Source organism: Furipterus horrens, unplaced genomic scaffold (assembly GCF_987537825.1).
Source record: "Furipterus horrens unplaced genomic scaffold, mFurHor1.1.pri manual_scaffold_3, whole genome shotgun sequence".
Lineage (NCBI taxonomy): Eukaryota > Metazoa > Chordata > Mammalia > Chiroptera > Furipteridae > Furipterus > Furipterus horrens.
The window spans coordinates 203,641,391-203,666,957 of NW_028327173.1; the positions used below are offsets into that span (position 1 = coordinate 203,641,391).

General features: G+C 47.4%; 1 protein-coding gene across 2 annotated transcripts in view; it reads left to right on the forward strand.

Annotated features, from left to right (window-relative positions):
• Positions 1-25,567, forward strand: part of SLC24A4 (solute carrier family 24 member 4) — a 126,015-nt gene that overhangs the window by 90,785 nt on the left and 9,663 nt on the right. Inside the window, exons 9-13 of one of the 2 annotated variants that reach the window (XM_090271323.1) lie at positions 47-100; positions 1,660-1,802; positions 5,072-5,241; positions 9,042-9,246; positions 21,600-21,766. In XM_090271323.1, the coding sequence (XP_090127449.1) occupies positions 47-100; positions 1,660-1,802; positions 5,072-5,241; positions 9,042-9,246; positions 21,600-21,766 (739 nt within the window). The remainder of the gene's footprint in view (positions 1-46; positions 101-1,659; positions 1,803-5,071; positions 5,242-9,041; positions 9,247-21,599; positions 21,767-25,567) is intronic. The other variant, XM_090271325.1, reaches the window with a different exon arrangement.

Below are 25,567 nucleotides of genomic sequence, written 5' to 3' on the forward strand. Positions count from 1 at the left end.
CCCGGGCCCGCCCCGCTCTAACTGTGGGCTCCTTTCTCTCTTTGAGGTGGGAAGGCCTGGTGCTCATCATCCTGTACGTGTTTTACATTCTGATCATGAAGTAAGTGCCCTTTCTCTTCTCCTTCTGGGCTCTCTGATGCTTTCATTCATCCTTTGCTTAGAGCAGGAAGCAAACCTCCGTCAGACCTCTCAGTCACTTCTGGCCGCCTCAGTCCTCTGGGCGACATGCCGCTGGAGCGGCTGGAGTGGGGGAGAGAGGTTCAGACACTGTTTGGGGGCGCTGTCCACACCCGGGCAGGGGAGTCAGGGCTGGTGGGTGGAGTAGCGAGCAAGGACCTGTCCCCCACCCACTTCATGCTTCTCCATGCCCCAGGGTGACCCCTCTTTTTTGCTGTCTGTATAAATCTCCTGATATTTTAATCTCCTCTTTTCAAAAGAGCTGGGCAGCCTCGCTTCTGCTCCAGGCTTTGTAAAATGCCACCCCTTGGGGCCACTGCCTTGTGCAACGGCAGGGCGTGACACTCATAGCGTTCAAGATGCAGACACCGCATCCAGGGTTGTGAACTAAGCGGCCCTCTGAAAGCCGCCCAGGTCAGAATCACCTCCAAACTAGCCGTGAGGAGTATTACTCAGCCATTAAAAAGAAAGGAAATCTTGTCACATGCTGCCACATGGATGAACCTTGCAAACATTATGCTGGGTGAAAAGGACAAATACTGTCTGATTCCATTTGGTGAGGTCCCTGGGAAAGTCAAATGCATAGAGAGAGAGCAAATTCGTGATCACCAGGTGCTTAGAGGAGGGGATAATTAATACATAATCAATCAGTGAGTACAGAGTTCTGTCTGGAATGCTGAAAAGGTTTTGTAAATAGATAGTGGAGATGGTTGCCCATTGTAAATGTAATTAATGCCACCAAATTGTGCACCTCGAAATGGAAAATAATTAAAATAGCAAATTTCATGTTGTATATGTTTTTCCACATAAAAAACAAAAGGAAAAGGAAACACTATCCATGAGGTGAGCTGTATTCAGGCATTATCTTCTTGTTCAGACCTGTACAGGTAATTAAAAAGAAAAACAACATTGAATTTTACGAGGCTATGAATCATAATGATTTATAAAAATGGGCGATAAACTGTCACACTGCAGGAGAATTGTCCTCCACAGGTGTCGTCTCTGGGTGCCTTTCAGTGAGGTGGGCGGCTGGGGGTTTGAGACAGAGAGAGTCTTCTCTGTGGGTGGGGGTGCTGGCTGGCGATGACGCAGGGAAGACCCAAAGACTCAGCTGGGGGGGAGCAGTCCAGCAACGCCTCCTTTGAGCCTGTCCCTGAGGCTGAGCTGAACTCCTTCTATCGGGACAGGCTTGTGACCTGCAGTAAGAGGTATCAGTCCTGTTCTTGGGTGAAATGGTGTTTTATGCCTGCAGGAAGGGAGCCCATGAACATCCCAGAAGGGGCAGGTCCGTCACCTGCACACTGCACTGCAGCCCCTGTTAGGGAGGTCTGTCAGGCCGGCTGAAAAGCTCTGGTTCCCCAGCTCCTCCGCTGGGGGACACTCCCAGGGCCACCTGACTGTGTGCAGGGGTGTGAGCAGAGGGGCAGGCCCCTGCCAGGTCTCTCCCACGGCTCTGACCCCCGCCCCTGTCTTAACTTCCAGGTACAATGTGAAGATGCAGGCCTTCTTCACAGTCAAACAAAAGACCGTTGCAAACGGCAACACGGTCAGCAGTGAGCTGGAGGACGGTAATGATTACTGTGATAGTAGCTCTGACGACCCTTCCGTGCCGTTGCTGGGGCGAGGTAAGGCTGAGCAGACAGGAGTGGCCGAACCATGTCATCAAAACCGCTGTCCCCTTCTCTTTCCTGCATACACACACACACACACACACACACACCCCATCTAAATTGTTGTTCTCTTACCTTTGGTCACAGGACCCTAAATGAGGAGGGAGTCAGTGTTGGAGATGTTGCTCAGATTGGCGTTTGCTTAGGTGAAGAAAATGTCAACAGTCACGTCCCTGCGTGGCTTGTCTGAGATGCAGCGAATTACATCTCTGTCCCACATAGAAGGCCAATGACAGGAAGCTGAGGACAGGGGACGACAGAGCAGGCCTGGGTCCCCCTCTGGTTTCTCAAGAGCCAGGCCCAGTTCTGGAGAGCTCTGTTCTGGAGAGACCTCTGGCTTATTGCCCAGAGGGAGAGCGAGGCCAGGAAAGCTGGGCACAGAGCTGGGCAGGAACTCCAAGGCCCACCCGAGAGCCCTGCCTAGGGGCCCTTGCCCTGGGCCGCGGCCTGGTCTCCTCAGCTTCTCTTCGGCCCCCTTGTCTGGGGGTTCTGGGCCCCTGGAGCCAGCATGCATCATCTCCGTCAAGTTCTCCTGGTGGTCTAGGCCTGACCCCTTGCTGCTTTAAAAACCTTGTCTTAATCCAGCCAGACATCAGGTGATGATTCCCACTATGGGCCAGCGGCCAGGAAGGTGAGAGAATCCACCGTCTCCCTCCCCCAAGCCCAGCGTGAAGGCCTGAACAGGTCCTGGAATGAGGGCAAGGAAACCAGGCCTAAAGCCACATCCCTGAGTTCCACCATGGTGTTGGTTAAGCTGAGAGGCGGGGATTGGCCATCTGAGGGGTCTCCCCCCCCCCCCCATCCCTCATGTTCCCCATGGCCCTGAGCAACTTTCAGGCTGATGGGACCAGGTGGTCTCCGAGGAGCCTGTTTGCCTGTGTCTGGGACATAGGACCAAAATCTCTACTCCTTGGCCCATCCTAGTCTTCATGGGGTGGGTCAGGCTAGGGGCTGCCTCCCACATGCACCGTACGGAAGTGTGTGCTGTCCCGTCTCAGGCAGTGAGGGATGAGTCTCTCCAAATGGAAGAAAGGAGCCCGCTGGGCTGCGGGTGCAGGTGTGGTCCAGGCCACAACCCACCTGTGAGCCAGAGACCCACCCGGGCTGTGCCCCAGTCCCGGCTCTCACGTGCCCTGCCCCAGGGGAGAGCCGTTTCGAGGACAGCTCCGCAGAAGGGCAGGGAGCGATGTGGCTTCTGGTTTGGATTTTAGCTGCACAGACAGTGGCTCTGAGGTCTCCACACAGTCTCTCGGGACAGGCTGATTTCTGTCCTGTACATAGTGTTCCTGGGACCCTCTGAGCATTGATGGTAAACGAGAGAGTCCAAATGATGAGTCAGAAAATGCCCTCTTCCTACTGGCCCCGAGAGCTCCTTGCTGCCCATGTGCCTGCCGGGGGAGGCCCATCCCCGGGGCCTCGGATTTTCTAAAGCTTGTAGACATTTTCCAGATCATACCATAGTTCTGCTCAAGAAAGCAGAACACAATATAGCGAGGAACGGTCCCCAGGACTAAGGCAGGGAGGCCTCCCCACCCCGTGTCCCGCCACTGCTGGGAGTCCAGCCTCTCACTGCTGGTTTCAGGGGGACTTGCACACAACCAGGGAAGGTCGCATAGCAGCCCAGCCAGCGGTCAAGGTGGCCCTGGCCCCGGCTTTGGCTTGAAACAAGGAGTAAGGGCGTAATACCTGGCCCTGGGCTGCACTGCTGGGAACCACTACAATTGAGTTACCTTCTGAGCGGCCACCCTCGGCTTGGAAGCATCACCCTGTGCTGCCACTGGGTGGGCGGCACCAGGACAAGGTACCCAGGGTGCCAGGTATTATGCGTCTTGCCTTGAAGGCTGATGCTCTGCAGGCTCCCTCACTCGGAGCCCCGCTGTTCCCCAGAAAGCTGTTCTACTGGTTTCTGCCTCCCTCTGAGACAGAGGGAGGGTCCAGAGGAGGGAGGGATCCGGGATTTCCCGCAGCGTGGAGAGGTGGTAGGCACAGGGGCTCCTGCTCCTCAGAGAGGGACTGAGCCAGGGAATTCAGCCAGAAGAGGGGCCACCCCGAAGTCCAGAGGCTCCAAGCACTGAAGTGCCCAGAGCAGCAGCCCCTCTACTAACCGCCCCTTCAAATAACCCGCTGGCACCTTGGCCGCCATCAGGGATGCTGCCCCGGACTCTCAGATCCCCAGCACGCTAATCATCTCTGGCGGTCTCTGTTGGCCTCTGTCTCCTTAACTCTCCTCTTCTAAATTGTAAGTAATCCGCTTTCATCCAAGCAATAACACATGCATTGAAAAGAAACCCACGAGCCCAGCGCACGCCGCGCTGGAGGTTCGCGTCCGTCTCCGGCAAATGCATGGTTCTCCTGGCTCTGTTTCTAACCCGCCCGCCTCCTGTCTGCTGAGCCTTGCTGCCTGTTGGGTGAGGGTCATGTCTGGTGTGCATTTGTTCCTGTTTGTGCCATTAACTCTTGCGGGGGTCCGCCTGGCTCCTCCTGGTCACCCTGTTACCTGGGAAGGATGCGCACTGGGAGCTGGTGGTCAGTGCAGAGGGTTGGGCATATCTGCTTTGGCAGCCCCTCGGAGGGGAAGCCACCTGCTTCTGTGTGCTGTGTTCATGAGTGGTTCTGTCACTACGGTCCTCTGGGGCTCTGGAATCCAGTGTCAAATCCTCGAGGACTCCTACCCTGAGCGTGTTCGGGAAGATAGCAGGGAAGAGGTCTGGGGCCTCGAGGGATTTGTTCTTCAGCCTCATGAGGAGACACACGGGGTCAGAGAGAGCACCCTCCCTGCTGGAGGGTGACCGGTTCTATTCCAGGGGGCCCTTGGGACCCCTGTAATCAGGAGAAAGCAAGGGCCCTTCACAGTCATGGGTGGGCCGCCCAGTGAGGCTTAGATGAGGAACTGAAAGACCCTTGCAGTTAGCCGAGACTGGGTCCCGGAAGAGAGGGGCCATCGACTGGCATTGGGACTAGCCGTGGAGGGGCAGCCCCTGAGTGGAGGGGCCTGTGATGGCGGGACTGCGAGGCTGTGTCATTCTTCAAGTCAGCAGATGGTTCAGACCCAGTGGCCACTTGACTAGTGGGAGGAGCTGATGCCAGGCTCCCAGCTGGCTGCCAGCTGCCAAGACCGCAGCCCGAGAAGTCCGCCACAGAGGGGCAGGCGGTCAGTTGTCCCAGCACTTAGGTGTGCTCCCCAGGGGACGTCAGCATTAATCATGGCATTGTGCTCAATACAGTGAAGGAGGAGCCCCAGTACAGCAAAAACCCAGTGGTGATGGTGGACGAGGTCATGAGCTCCAGCCCTCCCAAGTTCAGCTTCCCGGAGGCGGGCTTACGCATAATGATCACCAATAAGTTTGGGCCCAGGACCCGACTGCGGATGGCCAGCAGGATCATCATTAACGAGGTAAGTTTGCTTCAAGGACCATGAGAGCGAGTGGCCCTAGATGGATTCTGGTCCTCTGAGGAGGCCCTGGCTTGTCGGGACGCTTCCTAGGGGCTGGACCACTGGTGCGTGCTCTGCCAGGCTGGTGCGGAGCACGTACCTGTGTTAGGGAGGAAGCCAGCCCATCACTGCAAACAGCAAATGATCCGGCAGGAAGCGATTATAAGGCAGGCAGCAATCGGACACGAGGCTGGTCGCCTACCTGCTTCATCCCCACAATGCTCACACCTGGATGCCGGTCACTTTGAACTGGGACAAGTAGCTGTAATTTTCTGAGTCCCTACTGTGTGCTAGGCAGGTGCTGGATGTTTTACCTGTGGTATAGCATCAATCCTCTTAATGACTTTCTGGGGAAGATGAAGATACTTCCAATTGGTCTATCAGAGAGTTGAAATGAGAGGGCAGAATAGGAATTCTGACCCAAATCTGAACCTAGACATCACAGATTCTTAGGGGGCAGTCTGCTTTACTTCCCTGTACCTCTCCTTCTGTATCTTTATTCCCTCTGTAATATCCAGCCCCTGCTGGAGTTGATTATTGCCTCTTCCATGTGGCAGCCCTTTGAACATTAGGCAGCAATTGCCACCCCGAATTTTCTCCTTGAATCTGAGCATCCGTGGAACCTCCCACCTTCCTGACGTAACAGGGTTCCAGTCCTCTATATCTAGTTTCTCTCCCGGGGAAACGTTCTGGTTTGTCTCTCTCAGCATGTGGATCCGGCACCTCCTCTGTGCTGTGATCTATGCCTCTCTGAATACAGCCTCAGACAACTTTGGGTATTTTTTCAAAGACAATTTTCTCCTTATTCCTGTGAAGTTAGAGTTATGACCCCTGTCCATGGTGCTATTAAGTCATGTCCCCCACCTTGCAATTCTGTCTTTGCATAGCTGGGGCTTTTTTTCCTACAAGGATGACCTGTTATTTAACCCTACTTGGGTAGCAAAATATTACTCCTCCATGTCTGAGTCTCAGGCATAGATCACTTTGCTCTTTTTGGTGGGGTAAGTGTAGGCAAAAATTGTTTTGGATTTCCACCCTGGACTTCACGGTTTAGGAGTTCCCACCTAAAACTGACATGAAGACAGTCAAATGGTTGATTCCGCTTTCTTTTAGAGGAGTAACATGCTTCTACTTTAAGTAATAATGACCTCTTTTTTTTTTTTTTTTTTTTTACTTCTAATAAACACAAGGCTAGGTGTTGGGCACACCATTATAGAGTATTGTCTTGCACACATTTACTGACTCTCGGTTTCCTGCTGACCTGCTTGCGAGGGATACGTGTGTCCACAGGGCCTAAAGCTGATCTATAAATATTTTTTATGAGAGCCAGATAAAGGTGAGCTGTGCAGAGGCAAGCAGTTTCTTGGGGAAGTAGAAACCTGTTAATTTCTTGAAATGTAGCCTCTGCCTTTCCCTGGTTTAGTAGGACCCAACAGAGTTGGTGAGGAAGATCAGCTTTTGTGTGGGTGGAAAGGGCCAGCCTTCAGCAGTAGCTAGAATGAGCTGGTGGAGGGAGGGGGGCAGGTTGGTTCAGAACACATGCATTGCACATGGCAAAAGACTTAGACAGCAGAGGCTAGCCACATGGCCAGCAACCCAGTAAGATGCTCACCATCATTAATTATCAGGGAAATGCAAATTAAAACCATGATCAGGTACCACCACATACCCACCAGAATGGCTAAAATTAAAATGACTGACATTATCAAGTGTTGACAAGGATGGGAAGCAACTGAAATTCTAACCCTTGCTGTACAAGTGTAAAATGGTTCACCATGCCCCTACCTGACACCTAGCAATCCCACTCTCAAGTAAAGAGAAGTAAATGCTTCTGTCTACAAAAAAAGAAACATATACAGATGCTCATAGCAGCATTCTTCATAATAACCAAAAAGGAAAATCAACCTAAATGCCCGTCAGCAAGCAAAGGCCACATTGCAAGTTATTTCTACAAGGGAATGCTATACAGCCATGAAAAATAACAGACTGCTGAGTTAGGCAACTACGTGGATGACTCTCATGGATATTGGGTTCAGTGAAAGAAGCCAGACTTAAAATAGTACATACAATTTGAATTCATTTATATGAAGGTCAAGTTGAGGAAAAATTAATTTATGTTTCTAAAAGTCAGAATAGTGGTTAGCTTTGGAGAGAGGGGACACATGGACTAAGAAAGTGCGTGAGGGAGTCTTATGAGGGGCTGGAAGTGTTCTACATCTTGATATAAAACATCACTGAGCTATAAACTTAATGTAAGTGTACTTTTTGCATGGTATATGTACTTAAAATATATTTTTTAATGGGAAAATTATTCTGAGGGTTTTTTTTTTTTTATTGTTTTTCTATTACAGTTGTCCCATTTTTTTTCCCCATTGCCTTCCCCTGTCCCACCCACCTCCCCCGTCTCCCACAGTCAATCCCCACCCTGTTGTCCATGTCTGTGGGTCATTTGTACTTGTTCCTGGACTAGACCCTCCCCTTCTTTCCCCCCTTTTCTCCCTCCCTCCTCCCCTCTGCTCACTGTCAGTCTGCTCCTTGTTTCCATGCCTGTGGTTCTATTTTGCTCATTTGTTTGTTTTATTCATTAGGTTCCTGTATTAGGTGATATCATATGGCATTTGTCTTTCTCTTCCTGTTTTATGTCACTAAGCATAATACTCTCCAGTTCCATCCATGCTGTCGCGAAAGGCAGGAGTTCCTTCTTTCTTTCTGCTGCACAGTACTCCGTTGTGTGGATGTACCACGGTTTTTTGATCCACTCATCTACAGATGGGCACTTCGGCTGTTTCCAGCACTTGGCTGTTGTAAACAGGGCTGCTATGAACATAGGGGTGCATAGGTTCTTCTGAGTTGGGGTTTCAGGATTCTGTGGATATAATCCTAATAATGCAATCACTGGATCAAAAGGCAGTTTCCTTTTTTAGTTTTTTCGAGGAAATTCCATACTGTTTTCCACAGGGGCTGCACCAGTCTGCATTCCCACCAGCAGGGCACTAGGGCTCCCTTTTCTCCGCATCCTCGCCAGCACTTGTTGTTTGCTGATTTATTAATGATGGCCATTCTGACAAGTGTGAGGTGGTATCTCATTGTGGTTTTTATTTGCATCTCTCTGATGGCTAGTGATGTTGAGCATTCTTTCATATGTCTATGGGCCCTCTGTCTATCCTCCGTGGAGAAGTGTCCGTGTAGGCCCTTTGTCCACTTTTTTATTGGATTATCCTATTGGTGTTAAGTTGTATAAGTCCTTTATATATTTTGGAGATCAATCCCTTGTCTGAGGTATCATTGGCAAATATGTTTTTCCCACGTGGTTGGTTCCCTTTTCATCTTGCTGATGTTTTCTTTTGCTGAGCAGAAACTTTTTAGTTTGATTTAGTCCCATTTGTTTATTCTTTCCTTTATTTCCCTAAAAAAACATTTTAACTTAAAACATGCAAGGTCTCTCCTGTGACTATCTTCAGGGAACTTATGAATGTCCATTGGGAGAGCCAGAATAATCAGTCATCTAGTGTCATGGGCTGGATTGTCAGGTTGGCACTAAGAAGAGGAACCCAGGCCTCTGACTCTTCCCCAAAGGCTTGCTAGTGTCGGTCCAAAAAGGACTGAGCAAATTTAGATGGATTCCAAGGTCCTTGGGTCATTCACAGGCAAACCAATCTTGGGGGGAATGTTCTAGAAATCTTCGAGGGCTGTTTGCATGTTAAAGGGCCGTATAATACTGTCACACATCTGGTGGTTTGTCTTGTCCCCTGTCCACACAGAGGCAGAGACTGATCAACTCGGCAAATGGCGTGAGCAGAAAGCCACTGCAGAATGGGAGGCATGATCACATCAAAAACGGGAATGTTCCTGTGGAAAACCCAGAAGACCCGCAGCGGCAGCAGGAGCAGCAGCCCCCGCCCCCAGTGCCACCTCCAGAGCCAGAGCCCATCGAGACTGCCTTCCTGTCCCCCTTCTCTATGCCCGGTGAGTTCTAGGGGTGCAGGGCCCTCAGGCTCTGTTGTCTGGGGTTCTATCAGGACACTCCTCTCTCCACTCTGCCACCATGCTTCGCCTTGAAGATAGATGCTCTGTTTGGGATCACAGGGCTCCCTCTGAGTTTCTGGATTAGTCTCCAGGGCGTGCTGATCACAGCTACCCACAGGCTCATCCCCAAATTCAGGACCAGTTTCCAAAACCAAAACCAAGAGCCTGGAGCAGGGCCTGGGAATCAGCATTTTCAAGCCTTCTCTGGGTGCTCCCGGGACCTGGTCAGGTGAGGAATGCTGCTCCTGTCAGCACCTGCCAGCCTTCTTTCACATGAAGGGCATACCCAGAAAATGGCATCTGTCTCCTCACTAAGATTACAGAGGGGCCCAGCACAGAGATTCAGGTCCCCCTGAGACCCCTGTCTGCTGACCAGAAGGCTGAGGAGATCTGTGTCTCAGCCACCAGATGCCAGGGAGAGCCTAGGTGGCTACAGCACAGTCTGCAAGTCAGCTGAGTTTGCCCAGGGTGGGACCGAGGAGGAGCTACCATTCTGAGTTCTGTTCTCCAACCCCAGGGGTGGGCGGTAGAGACCCTATTTTACAGCCGTGAAGCCACCACCGACCGCAGGCCACGTCATCTGAATCCTGGTCCTGAGGCTACTGCAGGAAACCAGCGAAGGGAAGTGCCCTTGGCAGTTATTATTCTGTCCAGTGAGGTGGCCACGTGTGAGGACCACTCATCCCCAGTTCCTTGAAACCTTGAGTTTGGTGGGATTGGGTGGGGTGGACCCCAGAACCAGCCACCCCCACCCCTGGCCCCGGGATCTGGTGCTCCTCAGGGAAGTGGCTGTGGGGTCAGATGTAGCTCCCGGAGGGGACCCGCCTGCCCAGAATGCTGCTGTCTTGCAAGGGCTGGGGCCAGGTAGCTCCCAGGTTCTCTGTGCCCCTGTGTCCTCGTGCAGGGTGCCCTGCCCCCCCTGGCCGGCCAGGACTAAAGGCCCCAGGACATTCCCCTGGGCTCAGCTCACAGCGGCGCCAAGAGCGGAGAGCTTCTGCCTAGTGTTTGTCCCTGCTGAAAGCTCCCTTTGTGTCCCTGCGGATGTGTTGCCAGGTGCTGCCCTTGGAAACCACAAGTCACCTCCTCCTCCTCTTCCCCTCCTGGACCTGAGAAGCGGGGGAGGCACCAGACAGAGCTGGGTGCCTGGTGCTTCTAGGTGCACTTTCATTTCATCCTCGCAGCTGCCTTGTGAGGGAGGCATTATCATCATCTGTATTTTACCCGGGGAAACTGAGGCTCGGGGGAGGCTGTGAGACTTCCAGAGTCAATAGCCATTGTGCGGGCAGCCTCTCTTCCACCCCGAGTCGTCACGGACTAGTCCAGTGGGGAGCAGAGTCCCAGACCGCAAGCCTCAGGGCAGTCACATGGCAGACAAATGGCCTTAGGTATACAAGGTACCCTGGCCCTACAGTATAGTTCAGCCCACTTCAGTGAGGAGCCCGGGGTGAATGTGTGTTTTACCAAAGTTCAGGCCCCTGGAGGTTCTTGAACAGTAACGGGAGGTAAAACTTACTGTGAGCTTACTACGGACCAGGCAGGGTGCTTTACAGGTAAATAGCAACCCACCGAGTTTTCATGGTGCCCTAAAATGTGGGTACTATTATTACTGCCCCATTTCCCAGCTGAAGAAACTCAGGCACAGAGAGGTTTAGTTGCCCGGGGTCACACAGCCGGAGGGGCAGAACTGGCATTTGCACATTGACATTCTGACCCCAGACGTGCTAGGGGACAACACTGTCACCCACCAATGGATGCCTTCGGCTCCTTTCCTTTGAAGCCCACGAGGAAGTGCTTGCCTCTGTCCTGGCTTGTACACAGGGTGCCAAATACCTTGTGTCTGGGTTGGGTAATCCGTGTTGAATTGAGGTGAATTATGGGCCCTTAGGACCTAATGTGCTCTCATCAGGCCTTGGATGGCACCCCTAAATCTCCTCTTCCTTTATTATAATGAAACACAGGCACGCTGAGGATTTCTGGAGCTTTTAGGGCTTCTTCTCCTCACCCCGCCTCATCTTCCTCAGTTCTCCAAAGCATTTGCCTGGGAGGAGAGGTCAGATCCATGTTGCTAAACCCAGTAAGGGGCTGCTGCCCAAATGGAGCTTTAGAAAACTCCACGCACGTGCCTGGCCTTCCCTCTAGCCCCTCTGCACATGGGGGTCGGGGGGAGACACGGGAGGAAGCGCAGGTGCTGCCGGCTCAGGCTCACGTATGTACACGTGGAGTTCCACACCCAGTTGCAGGCCCCCGGAGACGCACAGCACTTCGAGGCGGAAATGATCTTGCTCCCACCTGCGTCTCTGGGGACGTCAGAGAGATTGCACGTTGGTAGATTGTCTCATACGTCAAGGTCGGTTTCGGTGACGTGCCCTTGTGAGCAAATCACTGTGGCGCTCTGAAGTGTCCCTTCACAGCCCAGTGAGAACAAACGCTGGCCGAGCAGCTTTATTGTTTAACGTAATGGCTTTATCGAGCTATAATTCACTTACCATAAAGCCACACCCTTACGGTATACAATTGAAGGGTTTTCACAAAGTTGTGTATTTCCAAAGTTGGGCAGCTATCCCCCCAATCAGTTTTAGACCATTTTCCCCACCCCCAAAGGAAACCCTCTACCCCAATTAGTCCCAGCCCTCCAACCCCCTCTCCTGGCAACCACTACTTTACTTTCTGCCTCTTTGGATTTACCTATTCTGGACATTTCATATCAATGGAATCATTCAGCCTATGGCCTTCTGTGACTGGCTGCAGCTGCTTAGCATGATGTTTGCAAGGTTTCTCCATGTTGTAGCATGTATCAGTGCTTCATTCTTTTGTATGGCTCTATAATACTGTATTGATTCATGAGTTGATAGAAATTTGGATTATTTCCACTTTCTGGATATGCGTCATTTATTAAAAAAACAGCTAATAAGGTATAGTGGAAAAAGAGAGTTAATTATTTTAAAAACTCAAAATGAAAGCAGTTTTCCTCTGAGTTCTTTGTGGCTGGCAACAAATAGTCTGTGAAAGCTAGGATTAAAAGGGGTCTTGAGAATTTTTTTTTAAACTGATTTGAGAGAGAGAGAGAGAGAGAGAGAGAGAGAGAAACATTGATTTGTTGTTCCACTTACTTATGCATTCATTGGTTGCTTCTTGTTTGTGCCCTGACCAGAGATTGAACCCGCAACCCTGGCATATCGGGACGCTCTAACCAACTGAGCTACCCAGCCAGGGCGGATCTTGGAAATTTTTAGACCAGCCTTCCTGTATTCCAGAGTGGGAAACTGAGGCCCAAAGAAGGGCAGGAACTTGCCTAAGGGACAGTCTCAACTAGACAGAACCAGCAATCTGGGCCACCTGCCCTGGAATCCACTCCAGGATGTCCCCGCAGCCAGGCCAGCTCAGTGCGGCAAGCAGAGAGGTAGGAGGTGAAGGGGCCCAGGACCTACCATGCACTGGGCATGAGCTGGATCCTGACGCCTCTCCAGCTGCCAGCAGCAGAAACTCACACAGCTCCCTTAAGCTGAAGGGGAACATTAAAAAAAATAAGGATTGGGGGTGCGTTAAGTGACCCCAGGACAGCAAATATTCACCCGGAGCTGACTCTGGCCTCAGTGGGTGTCCAGACTCTTCATGGCGCTTCGTGTCTCCACACGTACCTGTCTTGTTCTTTTCCTTGGCTGCAGACTGGCTTTCTCAAATTCCCAGTTGGTCCCTATGGCGGACTGTGGCCTCCCCTGGCCCCAAGCTGATGATGACAGCCCAGCCTCCCTAACTTAGCTCACCAGTGTTGCAGCTGAATTCCAAAGTCCCGAGGGAGAGGAAATACCATCAGCCCTGGGCCCCTCGGCTGGGCTGGCCACTGTGGCTTTGGTGGCCCCCAGAAGTGTGGTTCTGAGGGAGGAAGGGCTGAGAACACACAGCGCCTGTCCCCTTTTACAGGCGGCCAGGACAAATACCTCTGGCATTATTAGAAGATGAAGGATGCAGCCCATCTCTGATGCAGAGAAAATGGAAATGCAGAGGCAAAGGCGCCTTACATAGTCGAGGGGAGGGCACTTTGATCGGCACCGGCAGTGACTGCGGAGCCCACCCATTGATCTGGTCGGCATCGCCACCCACCACACCAGAACCAGGGCAGTGGGAGTCAGACATGGCTGACAGAGCCACAGCTATGCCGTGACTCCCATAGCAACACGAACTAGACACTGGGATGCTGGTCAGGCCTCCAGGATTGTCTCTGGTGACCACTCCTCTAGTGCCTGGGCATGGGTGCCCTGCTTTGACAGGGATGCACCTGCAGCAGAAAAGTAGGCAAGCCCTACCTTGTTTCTCCTCTTCCGATTGGGGAACCTATCATGAATCCTGAACTTCAGCCACAGGGATTCAGGGAGATGCCTCTGCAGATTCTTGCAGGAGGTTGGACTAGGGCTGCTGCTGAAGGCCAGCTCAGCATGTCCACTTCTGTGATATGGTGCCGCTTGGGAGCAAAGCAATAAAACCAGTCTTAATGGATGGCTTGACTTAGAGCAGACCTGGTAAGGGACCTTTATGGTGTCCAGACTCATACTGACACAGAGGACGGTCAGGGCCCCAAACTACAGGGTGTCCCAAAAAAAATGTATACATACTTTAAATAATTATGAAGTCGGTGTTTATTAAAATACATTTCATTTTCAAAATGTAATAGAATCTACAGACAATATTTATTTGTTTTGTCAACACCTGTTTTCAAACTGACGTCCATTCTGGTCCAAGCACTGCTGACAACGTGAAGCAATGGAATCGCAAACCTCACGAAACAGCAAGATGCCCCCCACACACACACACCACCATCACGATATTAGAGCCTACCTTGATGAGATCTTGCCAAACAGGTAGATTGGACAGAGGGATTTCGTAGAATACCCTGCTCATTCCCCAGACCTCACACCACTCGACTTCCTTTTATGGGGATACTTAAAAGACAAAGTCTACGCTATGAAATCTGCAACGGTTGCTGAACGGAGAGCAGCCATTGAACAAGAACGCACACAAATACCAAACGAAATGTCTCGTAATGTTTTGTGGAAAAAGTTTGTTTTACAGAAATCGACAAGCTAATTTTAAAATTCATATGGGAATTCAGGGGGCCCAAAATAGCCAAAACAATCTTGAAGAAGAACAAAGTTGGAGAACTCACACTTTGTGGTTTCAAAACCTACTGAGAAGATACAGTAACCAAGACTGTCTAGTGTGGGCATACGGAGAGAAATACAGATCAGTGGAAAAAGACTGTGAGTCTTGAAATATGTCTATATATTTAATTAAGGTCAGTTAAATTTTGACAAGAGTGCCAAGACAATTCAGAGGGAAATAGTCCTTCCAGCAAGCGGTGCTATGACAACTGGATATCCACATTTTTTAAGGAGTATTTTTGGGCATATCATATACAAAAAAATTAATAGGAAACATTTAGAAGAAAACATAGGTGTAAATATTTGTGACTTTGGATTAGACTGTGGTTTCTTAACTATAACAATCAAAAGCATAAGTATCCAAAGGAAAACATAAATTGTATTTTTTTCAAAGTTTAACACTTTTGTGATTTATAGGACCCTATAACATGAAAAGACAGCTCATAGAATGGAAGAAGAAAACATTTGCAAAATTTATTTCTAATAAGGATCTAGTACCCAGAATATATACAGAGTACTAAAAACTAAACAATAAAAAAAATCCATTTAAAAGGGGCAAAAGGTTTGAATAAATAGTTCTCCAAAGGAAATATACAAAGGAGCAGTAAGTGCTTGGAAAGGCGCCCAGTATTGTTAGTCATCACGGAAATGCAGATCAAAACCACAATGAGATGGCACATCACACTCAGTAGAATGACCATAACCAAAAGAGATGACAGTGTGTGTGTTGGCTGGGGTGTCGGTATATTGGACCCCCCCATACACTGCTGGTGAGAATGTAAAACGGTGCTGCCACTTGGGGAATAGCCTGGCAGTTCCTCGAAGAGTTTAACATAGAGTTACCATATGACCCAGCAATTCCACCCCCAGTTATAGATCCAAGAGAAATGAAAACACGCCCACACAAAAATTCATACATGAATGTTCATAGCAGCCAAAATGTAGAAACAATCCAAATATCCATCAAGTGATAAATGGATAAACAAAATAGGGTATATCCATAAAATGGAGTGTTTTTCATCCATAAAAGGAATGAAGTACTGATACATGCTACAACATGGATGCACTTGGAAGACATATGCTATTGAAAAGAAGCCAGACTAATGGAATGTCCAAAATAGGCCAGAATTTGAGCAAGGAGAGGAAATGGGGAATGATAGCCTAATGGGTACAGGGGTTTTTATTGTTTGGTTTTTTTGGAGAGCGGCGAAAATCTTGAATGGCATAGTGGTGATAATTACGCAGCTTTCTAATATGCTAGAAGCCACCTAATTGTTTAAATGGGTGAATTTAATGATATGTTAACCGTATCTCTTGTTTTTAAATGAGTTAATCTGGCCTGGTGGTTCTCAAATGTGGTCCCAGGCCAATAAGCAGCAGCAGCACCTGGGAACTTGGTAGGAATGTAAATTCTTGGACCCCATTTTACCTGCCAAGTCATTAGCTCCAGGGCTCTAACAAGCTTCCCAAGGGGTTCCGATTTACATTCAAGTTTGAGAACCACTGGTCTGGAGCTATGCGCTCTAGATCCTGTGAATGCTCCCACTTCCAGGGTCCGTGACTGTCTACCTGACATCACCCGGTGACACCCCTACCACCACCACATGCCTCAAGTTAACCGTACCCTTAATTGGACTGTCTAATTAGTTAACTGTCCAAGTTAATTTGTTTGAAGTTTTGTTTTGTTTTTATCAGCAACTGCATCTGTTCTTAATTTTTTCCTTCACTATGATTAGCCATCTGTTTTGTTGCAGTTCATTTTAAAGATTTTTTTGACATAATTAAATTGTCATTTTCTACTTCAGAAGAGAACGCTGAGAGCTGAGTAGAAGAACCAGCAGCAGCCCTTTATTCTCTTGCATCTGCAAAGTTATCGGAGTCCAGGATATGATGCACATTTCTCAGCTGTCTCTTATGTTACCCATGAAGGGTCTCCTGGTGGTGTTGGGAGGGGATGTCCCTTGGCATAGACATTGTCACCCCAGTAGTTCCCAGACTCTATTATCATTGAAACCATGGATTAGTTCAGACTCTCCTGATGTTAGAGAAACCCGATTCAGGCAGGTTCAAGCCAGAGAGCTCCCAACTTTGTTCTTTTTCCAAGACAGGTTTGGCCATTCTGGCTTCCTTGAATTTTCATAAGAATATTAGAATCAGCTTGTCAATTTCTGCAAAAAACTCAGCTGGAATTTTCATAGGGATTATATTGAATTTGTAGATCCATTCGGTGAAAATTTCCATCTCAACATTAAGTCTTAATCCATCTACAGAACACCTTTCCGTTTATTTAAGTCTCCTTGAATTTTCTTCAATGACGCTTGGTAGTTTTTAGCGTATAAATCACGTACTTCTCTTGTTACATTTATTCGTAAACATTTTTTTCTTTTTAATGTAGCAAATGGAATTATTTCCTTAATTTTATTTTTGGATTGTTTATTGTTATTGTATAGAAATACACCTGAATTTTGTATGTTGATCTTGTATCTTACAACTTGACTGAACATGCTTTGTATTTCTAATTATTTTGTGTGTGTCTATGTGTGTATTACTTGGAATTTTCTCATTATAAGATCATGCCATCTACAAATAGGGATACTTCTGCTTCTTCCTTTCCAATTGGAATGACTTTTACTTCTTTTTCTCGCCTAGTTTCCCTGGCTCCACCTTCCATATGATGTTGACTGGAAGGGATAAGAGCAGACATCCTCATCTTACTGAAAGCTTTCCGTCCTTCACCATTAAGTAGGAGGTTAACGATGGGGTTTTTGTAGATGCCCGTTACTGGGTTGAGGAAATTCTCTTCTATTCCTAGATTGTTGAGTGTTTATCATAAAAAGTCATTGGATTTTGTCAAATGCCTTTTTTTTTGGGGGGGGGGGAATCAGTGGACATGATTGTAGTTTTGTCCTTAATTCTATTACCATGGAGTGTGGGATTGATTAAATTTCATCTGTTGAACTAAGCTTGCATTCCTGTGATAAATCCCACTTGGTCAAAATGTGTAATCATTTCTTATAGGTTGTTCAGTTTGCCAATATTTTGTTAAGGATTTTTGCATCTATATTCACAAGGGATATTGGTCTGTAGTTTTCTGTTCTGTTGGCATCTGGCTTTGATATCAGTGGAACAATGGCTTCATAGAGAGAACTGGGAAAGGTTCCCTCTTCTTCTATCTTTTGGGAGAGTTTGTGCAGGATTCATGCTGATTTTTCTTTAAACATTTGGTAGAAACCACCATGAAGCCATCTGGTCCTGGCTTTGCTTTAAAAGACATTTTTTTATTACTATGTCAATCTCTCTTTATAAATCGACTCAGCGTTTCTATCTTTTGTCCTCAGTTCTGGTAGTGTTTTGCCTTTGCAGAATTTGTTTCCCGTAGGGTATCTAATTTGTTGGGACACAGTTGTTTATCATAGCCCATACTTACTCTTTTTATTTCTGTGAGGTTCGTGATGGTGACCCTGTTTTATTTCTGATTTTAGTAATTTGAGTCTTTTTCTGCTTAGTCATTCTAGCTGAGGGTTTGTCAATTTTGTTGATCTTTTTACACAACCAACTTTTAGTTTCATTGAGTCTATTTTTTATTTTCTATTTCATTTATTTCTCCTTTAACCTTAATTATTTCCATCTTTTTGCTTTGTTTGGATTTCATTTGCTCTACTATTTTTGTTTCTTAAGAAAGAAGGTTAGGTCACTGATTTAAGATCTTTAATATACTCATTTATACTTATACATTTTTAATATAGTCAGCCATTTATAGCTATAAAATTCTAAGCACTACTTTTACTGCATCCCATAAGTTTTGGTATGTTGTATTTTCATTTTCATTTGTCTCAAAGTATTTTCTAATTTCCCTTGTGATTTCTTCTTTGACCCATTGGTTATTTAAGAGTGTGTTATTTAACTTCCACATATTTGTGAATCTTCCAGTTTCCCTTCTCTTAGTGATTTATAATTTCTTTCCATTATGGAACAATTGTAGAACATAGTTAGCATGCTTTAAATCTTTTTAAATTTATTGATACTTGTTTTATGTTGTAACATAGTCTACCCAGGAAGGGATCTATGTGAATTTGACATGAATGTATATTCTTCTTGAACGTATATATTAATGTTTTGCGTCGGATTTGAGAAGTTTAGGGATATGAGTTCTTCAAATAGTCTTCCTTCCCCTTGTTCCGTCTCCTCTCTTTCTGGTACCCGTATTAAGCCTGTGTTGGCATGTTTGATGGTATGCCACGGGTCTCTGAGACAGCATTCACTTTTCTTTATTCTTTTCTCTCTGTGTTCCTGAGACTAGATCATCTCAACTGACCTACTTCAAGACTGTTCGTTTTTCTTCAACCCGCACAAATCTGCTGTTGAGCCCCGCTAGTGAATTTTTTATTTTAGTTTTTGTATTTCTCAATGCCAGAATGTCTTCTGGCTCTTTTTCATACCTTTTACTTCTTTATTCTGGTATTCTATGGTGAGAAATTATTCTCACACTTTCCTTTAGTTTTTTAGATATGTGGAAAACTTCTCTGTGCATATTTTAAGTAGCTGAGTTAAAGTCTTGGTCTAATATTTTTAAATAGCCAATTTTAAAGTCTGTTAATCCAATGTCTGGAAATCCTCAGAGATAGTTTTTACTGATTGCTTTTCTTTTCCTGTGTACGGCCGTACTTTCTTGTTTTGTTGTTGTTGTTTTTGTTTGTTTGTTTGTTAAAAGCTGGTCATTTAAAATAGTATAGTTTTCCCTGATAGGTGTGACTCCGTTGGTTAGGCCTCATTCCACAAAGCAAAGGTTGCCAGTTCAATTCCTAGTCAGGACACATTCCTGGGTTGTGAGTTTGGTCCCATGAGAGGGGCAATTGATCAATGTTTCTATTGCACATCAATGTTTTTCTCCCTTTCTCCCTCCCCCACCTTCTCTCTAAAAATAAATAAAACCTTTTAAGAAAAAGAAAAGAAGATACCATTTCGGGTTTATCAGATTGGGTATCTTTAAAAGAAATAAATTAACTAATGAATTTACTAGTTAGTTTGACAACTCTAGGACACATTCTTTTCCCTTCCCATGCCTATTTACTGTTACTATTTATCATTGTTTTTGTTTGTTTAGTGGGTTTTCTCAAATCTGTAAACTCTGCATTTTTTGTTGTGTGTGGCCACTCAGTGTCTGCTAGGTTAGCCTAAACACAGCTCACGGTTGCCCAGGGACCTCCTTGGCTGCCTGCGTCCAGTCAGGCTCCCGGTCACCTCTGACAGGCTCTGTGCGTCTGTGGGCACATCTTCACCCTCTGGCAGGCAGTGCACAGCTCCAGCTCAGCATTTGCTCCTTGCTGGCTCAGAGCCTGAGCATTAGTTAGAGGAGAAAGCTCTAGATCAGCGGTTCTCAACCTGTGGGTCATGACCCCTTCGGGGGTCGAATGACCCTTTCACAGGGGTCGCTTAAGACCATCGGAAAACACATATATAATTACATATTGTTTTTGTGATTCATCACTATGCTTTCATTATGTTCAATTTGTAACAATGAAAATACATCCTGCGTATCAGATATTTACATTACGATTCATAACAGCAAAATTACAGTTATGGAGTAGCAACGCAAATAATTTTATGGTTGGGGGTCACCACACCATGAGGAACTGTATTAAAGGGTCGCGGCATTAGGAAGGTTGAGAACCACTGGCTTAGAGCATTCTCAGGTCTTTCTCAAGCGTGCAAATAACCCCCAGCAGAGCCCTATGTGTACTTACGGTTTTCAGATTCCCAGAAAAACATCGGAGCTTTGCAAAGCCCTCTACAGATATCACATTCCCCAGCTTTTCCTTTTAAACTTTTTGATTCACTGACTGTTTGTCCTGATGCTCAACAAATGCCTCGGATTGTTTTCAACAAAGGCCCCAAGGCAAAACCTATTCACCTTGGCTGAGATCTGATTCAGGTAAAATAAGGACTGCCTTGGAAGTGGGATCTCCCAAGAATGTACCATTCTCTGGGAATGGACTTGGAAGGAACTCCGTGCCTGTCCTGCCCCCTCTGGTGAGGTGCCAGGCTGCTGGTTTTCAAGGCTTCTCCAGAGCTGGTGAGAGGGAATGGAAACAGAGCCAACCTAAAACTCCCCAAATCTCACTGTTCTTACTGAGATCCAGTCAGCTTTCTGAAGTACACACTCCTTGGCTTGCTACAACAAGCCTTTGGTTAATTTCCAGAGTTCTGAAAAAGGTCGATTCTGACCATTTTTGCCAGTGTTCTCATTGCCTCTATGGAGGAGAGAACTTTCACAGGTCCTTCCACCACCATTTCAGCGGCACCACGACCCACAAGTTTGTTTTTGAGCTGCATACGCACGCCGTACTCAGTGGCGTATTAAGGACACTATGCTTGGACTTGGTGGTTTAGGGAGACCACTTTTCCCTGGCTGCATTGTTTGTGGGTTCCTTTGGTGGGAGCCAGTGAGGTCATATCTGCCAGCCAGAACACCCACATTTTAGGCTTGCATCGGCCATGGGCTGAGTATATGACCTTGGAGCAAAAGAGCTGGGATTTCCAGAGTACCTACTGTATGCCAGGCTGGGCTCTCCCCGTGCATGCAGAGTGTTTTATGTACATTGCGTCACGTCATTCTTGCAACAACCAAGAAAGAGAGAATGTTTCCATTTAACAGATAAAGCAACTACTAAATGCAAATAACTTAGCACTGTGCCTGCTACACGTAGCAAATATTTCATAGATTGATTATTGTATTGTTGTTACTACAACTGTTATTATCAGAGGAGGAAGTGGAGTTGATGGGATTTCTCCAGGTCATTTGAATACCAACCCAGGTCTGTGTAATTCCAAAGCTCATCCATATTCCACGTCCCCATTCCAGCTCCCCTGGGCAAGTCCCTTCCCGCTCTGGGTCTCACTTTCCTTACTCTTAAGTATTTGGACTGACTGAAGTTATTCAATCAACAAACACTTAATGAATTGTGTTGCTAAGATCACTTTCGAGGAGCCTTTATGAAGGTATATGATTCTGTGAGATCACTTGCTCAGGATCACATTGGTAGCATTTTCTTCTTTGGCTTAAAAAACAAACCGATAAGTAGACCAACAGGTATGTAACCCAGTGCGTGTTTCTGGCTCCATCCCATCCCCCTGCAGAGGCAAGAGGGGACAAAGCCAAGTGGGTGTTCACCTGGCCACTCATCTTCCTCCTGTGCCTCACCATCCCCAACTGCAGCAAGCCCCGCTGGGAGAAGTTCTTCATGGTCACCTTCATCACCGCCACGCTGTGGATCGCTGTCTTCTCCTACCTGATGGTGTGGCTGGTGAGTGGTGGGAGCAGGGTGGGCTGGACGGACAGACCCTGCCCAGCACCTGCCAGAGGTGGGAGAGCGACTTCAGGCACAGCTGTGCCACCTGGGTTTATTTTTCAGCAAGAAAGGGTACCAGCAGGGGTGCAAGCTGCTGAACTATGCACCAGGGATGACCAGACAGATGAGAGCGGTAGTTACATGCAAGGCAGGCACGGGGAATGGAGATGAACCTTAATACCTGGCAAGATGGGCAGAGTAATATGGCAGGGGTGGCATGGACTGGCCATCAGGGACTGCGCCTGATAACTGGAGGGTGGCTCTGGGAAGAGCTCTAGAGCGCTGAGCACTAGGACCCTGTCCTTTCCAGGGTCCCAGGGGAATGGGAGGGAGACTGGAGTCGGTGGGAGATGCACACGACCCATTCTGTGTCCCTTGCCAAGGGGTGTTCCTCTCCCCTTTCTATGCTCAGACACATGTATGGGCTGGATATATGTAAACTCTTAGTACTCTCAATAACCCCTTTTATTATGCGCATTTTACAGGTGACAAAACAGCCGTAGAGATTGAGTAATTCACCCAGTTAGTGATACAGTTAGCCTCTATTACACAATTCGTTAATCATCAGTAAGTTCTAGGGTGGCATCAGAACCTTGGTCTGTTGTTCTCCTGAGTCCACGATCTCAGCTGCTGTCCTGAACTGCCTCTGACTTTGTTGCTGGAATTTTCCAGTGCCATTTGGACTGAAGTTTTGCAGGTGGAGAGGCTTTGGCACAGCTCCTGTGAGCTCCTCTGACTCTGACACACGTCACAGCTCTCAGCACAAACCTTCATTGGCTGGGCCAAACAGGAGAACCCACCCTCTTGCTGTGTGTACCAGTCTGTAGGGTCCTTCTTCCCTGCTCCCTCTTCCTCCCCCCTCCCCCCCCCCCCCCCACGTCGCAGGGAGAGCCCAGGAGCAAATAGAAGAGCTGTGGCTGCAGGATGGCTACATCTCTGTTGCTGGGAAGCTCACCTGTCAGCCATTCATAGTTTAGCACAGCGATGTTCCTCAACCTTTGTCACCTCATGGCACATAAACTAATGACATCCTGCGGCACACCCGAAATTAGGTTCTATTTTTGGCCGATCTGATAAAAACATAGTTATGACTTTGAGTCATTCACACTAGATGGTTATTGTCGTGTTGACTGTTGTCATTTTTTTAATTTGACAATCTAAGGGAAAGGAGGCCAGTGCCCGTGACTAAATAGTCAGGCGTTGCATGTTATACAAATTCGCGCAGCACACCGGTTGAAAATTGTTGCCTTCGTGGTATCCTCCAGTCATGTCACTCTCCTCCTGACACCTGACGCCTGGTGGGAAAAGGGGACACGGGTCTCACTTTCAGAGGCACAAGGGCCACCATTCCCTTAACCCTAGAGGAGCAGTTTGGTGGGGAAAGATGGGCTGGGGGGTCGCAGAGTAATGGACTTGAATCCTAGTTTTCCCACTTAGGATCCATAAAACGCAGGTAGGTGACTCAATGTCCCTGAACCATGGTCGCCCCCTCCACAAAACGGGGGAGGTCATCACTGTAACAGGGCTTTTGGGAGAATGGGAAGCCTCTGGGCAGGCGTCATGATCTGAGCTGGCACACAGAAAATTTATCATAACTGTAAGTATCAGCTATTTTCACCAGGAGTTGCAGTCAACACTGACTGTCCATGCTTTGTCAGCTGAAGGTTAAAATCCCCATAGATGCTTGTGTATGTGTGTGTGTGCACACACACGTGCTGGGGTGGGGAGGAGCTGGAAAGAGCTACTATCCAAACTTCCCACGAAAAAATGGCAGGTAAGATAATGTAAACTGTGCCTTAAATGAATAGAATTTGCAAACTTAAAATTTTCCAAGTAAGATTAAAGGCCAGTCTATCATTACATTTTATTTTTTATTTTTGTTTTTTATTGATTATGCTATTACAGTTGTCTTGATTTACCCCCCCACACCTCCACCCTGCACTCCCCACTCCCTCAGGCAATCCCCCCACCATTGATCATGTCCATGGATCATTAGTATATGTTCTTTGGCTACTGCATTTCCTACACTGTACTTTACACCCCCATGGCTATTCTGTAACTACCTGTTTGTGCTTCTTAATCCCCTCACCTCTTCACCCATCCCCCACATCTCCCTCCTGTATGGCAACCATCAAAATGCTCTCTGTATCCATGGTTCTGTCTCTGTTCTTCTTGTTTGCTTACTTTGTTTTTTGAATTCAATTGTTGATGGATATATACTTATTGCCATTTTATTGTTCATAGTTTTGATCTCCATTTTCTTACACCCCTTTAACATTTCATATAATAATAGTTTGGTGATGATGAACTCTTTTAGTTTTTCCTTGTCTTGGAAGCTCTTTATCTGTCCTTTGATTCTAAATGATAGCTTTGTTGGGTAGAGCAATCTTTGACTGTAGGTCCCTGCTTTTCATGACTTTGAATATGTCTAGCCTGCAAAGTTTCTTTTGAGAAATCAGCTGACAGTCTTATGGGAACGCCCCTGTAAGTAACCAACAGCTTTTCTTTTGCTGCTTTTAAGATTCTCTCTCTATCTTTCACTTTTGGCATTTTAATTGTTGTTTTTTGGAGTGGGTCGCTTTGCATCCATCTTGTTTGGGATTCTCTGTGCTTCCTGGACTTGCATGTCTATTTCCTTCACCAAAACAGGAAAGTTTTCTTTCATTATTTTTTCGAATAGATTTCCCATTTTCTGCTCTTTTTCTTCTCCTTCTGGTACCCCTATGGTGCTAATGTTGGGCCTCTGGAAGTTGTCCTAGAGGCTGCTTATACTACGCTCTTTCTTTCGAATTCTTTTTTTTTCTTGTTCTGATTGGTGGTTTTTTTCTTCCTTATGTTCCATATCATTGATTTGATTCTTGGCTTCATCCACTCTACTGTTGTTTCCCTGTAAATTGTTCTTTTTTTCGATTAGTGTATCCTTTGCTTCTGACTGGATCTTTTGTATGCTATTGAGGTCCTCACTAAGTTCCTTGAGCAGCCTTATAGCCAGTGTTTTGAACTCTGCCTCTGATATATTGCTTATCTCCATTTCGTTTAGCTCTGTTTTCTGGAGTTTTGATCTGTTCTTTCATTTGGGCCATGTTTCCTTGTCTCCCATGTTTGTTTGTATGTATTAGGTAGAGCTGCTCTGACTCTGTGTCTTGGTATCATGGCCTAATGTAGTAGGTGTCCTATAGGGTTCAGAGACATAGCCTCTCCTATCACCCAAGCTGGGTACTCAAGGTGCACCCTTCATATGGAATGAGTATAGTCGTACACCCTCCTTTGTAGTTGAGCCTTGGTTGCTGTTGGCAGATCAATGAGAGGGATTTACCCAGGCCAGTCAGCTACAAGGACTGGCTGTGACCACTGACCATCAACCTCCACCCTTGTGGAGGATCAGCTGTGCAGGGGCAGGGTGGTGGTGCTCCGACATGGTCTGTAGCTGTCCACTGGGTGTGCTGGCCCTGGGGTTTCCCAGCTGGTGCAGGCCAAGGTCAGCCCCCACCTGTGTTTTGTCCAGGGCCACTCTGCCTGAGCTGTAAAGCAATCTGAGATGGCTGCTACTCCTGCTGAGCTTGGAGATTCCCAGGTGAAGCCAAGCTGTGAATCTAAGCTGGCTGCTGCTAGTGCGGGGCCTGGAGCTCACTGAGGCCAGCTGTTGCTTGTTTGAGAGGGTTTATGAAGTTGTGAAGCATGAGCCAAGGCCAGCCAATCATATGGAAAAGCAGCTTGGGTGGCCCTGTAAGTGAGTTGGGTGGGGTCTCTGGGGAT